Source organism: Apaloderma vittatum, unplaced genomic scaffold (assembly GCF_000703405.1).
Source record: "Apaloderma vittatum isolate BGI_N311 unplaced genomic scaffold, ASM70340v1 scaffold30371, whole genome shotgun sequence".
In the NCBI taxonomy this organism is placed as follows: Eukaryota; Metazoa; Chordata; class Aves; order Trogoniformes; family Trogonidae; genus Apaloderma; species Apaloderma vittatum.
The window spans coordinates 404-1,806 of NW_009701246.1; the positions used below are offsets into that span (position 1 = coordinate 404).

Here is a 1,403-nt window from a genome sequence, read left to right on the forward strand (position 1 = left end):
GGTGGGATTTATTATTGCCCCCCACCCCACACTCTTGGGCAAAAGCAGCCTGGTGCAATGGCCTCCTCCTGTGCCCACCCCGTGGCAGCCTTGCCAGGCCCCCATGAGAAGAGCCCTGCGCCGCCCTTCGACACCTTCGAGTATTTCCAGGACAAGGAGGATGACCTGGACAAGCCCTACAATGACCGCTCGTACCTCAGCTCCGAGGGGCTGGCCCGCGATGACGCCCGCACAGGTGAGCCTCCTGTCAGGGTGGGCAGCAGTGATGTGGGACACCTCCCCACACTCCCCACCATCATTGGCATCCCCTCCCCAGAGTTTGTGGCATTGCTGACGAGTGGCCCGGAGCCATGGCACCCCAGGTCCAGCGCGGTGGCCAAGGCTCGCTTCACCCTCCTGCGGTCCTACCTGCTCTTCTCCATCAGCTACGAGCGGTGAGTCCTGCCCCTGTCCTCTGCCCAGGTTGGCACAGCAGGCACCTCCCTGGAAAAGAAGGGGGATGCAATAGTGCTGGTGCCTCAGTTTCCCTTCCGACATCCCCCCACTCAGTGTCAGAGCCTTGCATTAGCCGGGTGAGAGATTTGGGGAGGGGGGTGATGTGTTGAGGGTCCTGCTCGGCTGAGCAGCCGGGATTTTGGCACACCCTTGTCTCCAGGTTTGGAGCGGGAACAAACAGGAACAGCTCCAGGGCTGAGCAGAGGACGTGGGGCAGTGCAGAGGTGCCATGCAGCTCTGCGGGCTCTGCTGACAGGCACCACCAGGGTCCCCCATTCCTGGATGCTCTCCGGTGGCAGAGCCTCTCCTCTCCTTCCCTCCCTCCTTCCTGCTCCAGTTTCTTCTGCTCTTCCTTGCTTCCAGGCCCCTTTGCATAGTAAAGTGGTGACTAATTTCCAGCTCTGACCAGGGGGGAGCCAAACAGAGCCGAAAATGCTCTTTAATTTGCAGCTGGGCCTGAGTGCTCAGCTTTGCTGCCTTCACTGACGGGGACTCTCTCCTGCTCAGTGCCAGCTTGCCACTGCTCTGGGCAGGGGGGCCCAGGACATCGGTGCTGGCACCCAGCAGGACAGCAGCCTGGGTGTGGGTGGGCAGAGCAGGGTACTTGACACCCCAAGGGAGGCCCCGACTCTCTTGGTGACACCGGTGTGCCCTCCCTGACACACCCCAGTGCCTGGTGCTGAGCTAGGGTGGTGCCAGGGGAGGGGGGACCTGGATGGGAAGGTCCTTGCTCACCCCCTGGGTGCCTGCAGGCTGGGTCGGCCAAGCCGGGTGCGTTTCAGTGACCCTGAGGGCAACGTGCTGTTCGAACACCCCGTGCAGAAGAGCGCTGCCCCTGAGGACGGCATGGTGAGAGGGAACAGGAGGGCAGGGAGGCTCAGCACCACATCATCCCCCTGCCCGGGGGG

The 1,403-nt window shown here is 62.9% G+C and overlaps 1 protein-coding gene across 1 annotated transcript in view; it reads left to right on the forward strand.

Moving 5' to 3' along the window:
- Window positions 1-57: 57 nt before the first annotated feature.
- The window catches only part of CHRD (chordin), a gene marked incomplete at its 3' end in the record, with an annotated part of 3,016 nt that continues 1,670 nt past the window's right edge, over window positions 58-1,403 (forward strand). The window contains exons 1-3 of the mRNA XM_009879091.1: window positions 58-235; window positions 317-434; window positions 1,248-1,344. Of these exons, the coding sequence (XP_009877393.1) occupies window positions 58-235; window positions 317-434; window positions 1,248-1,344 (393 nt within the window). The remainder of the gene's footprint in view (window positions 236-316; window positions 435-1,247; window positions 1,345-1,403) is intronic.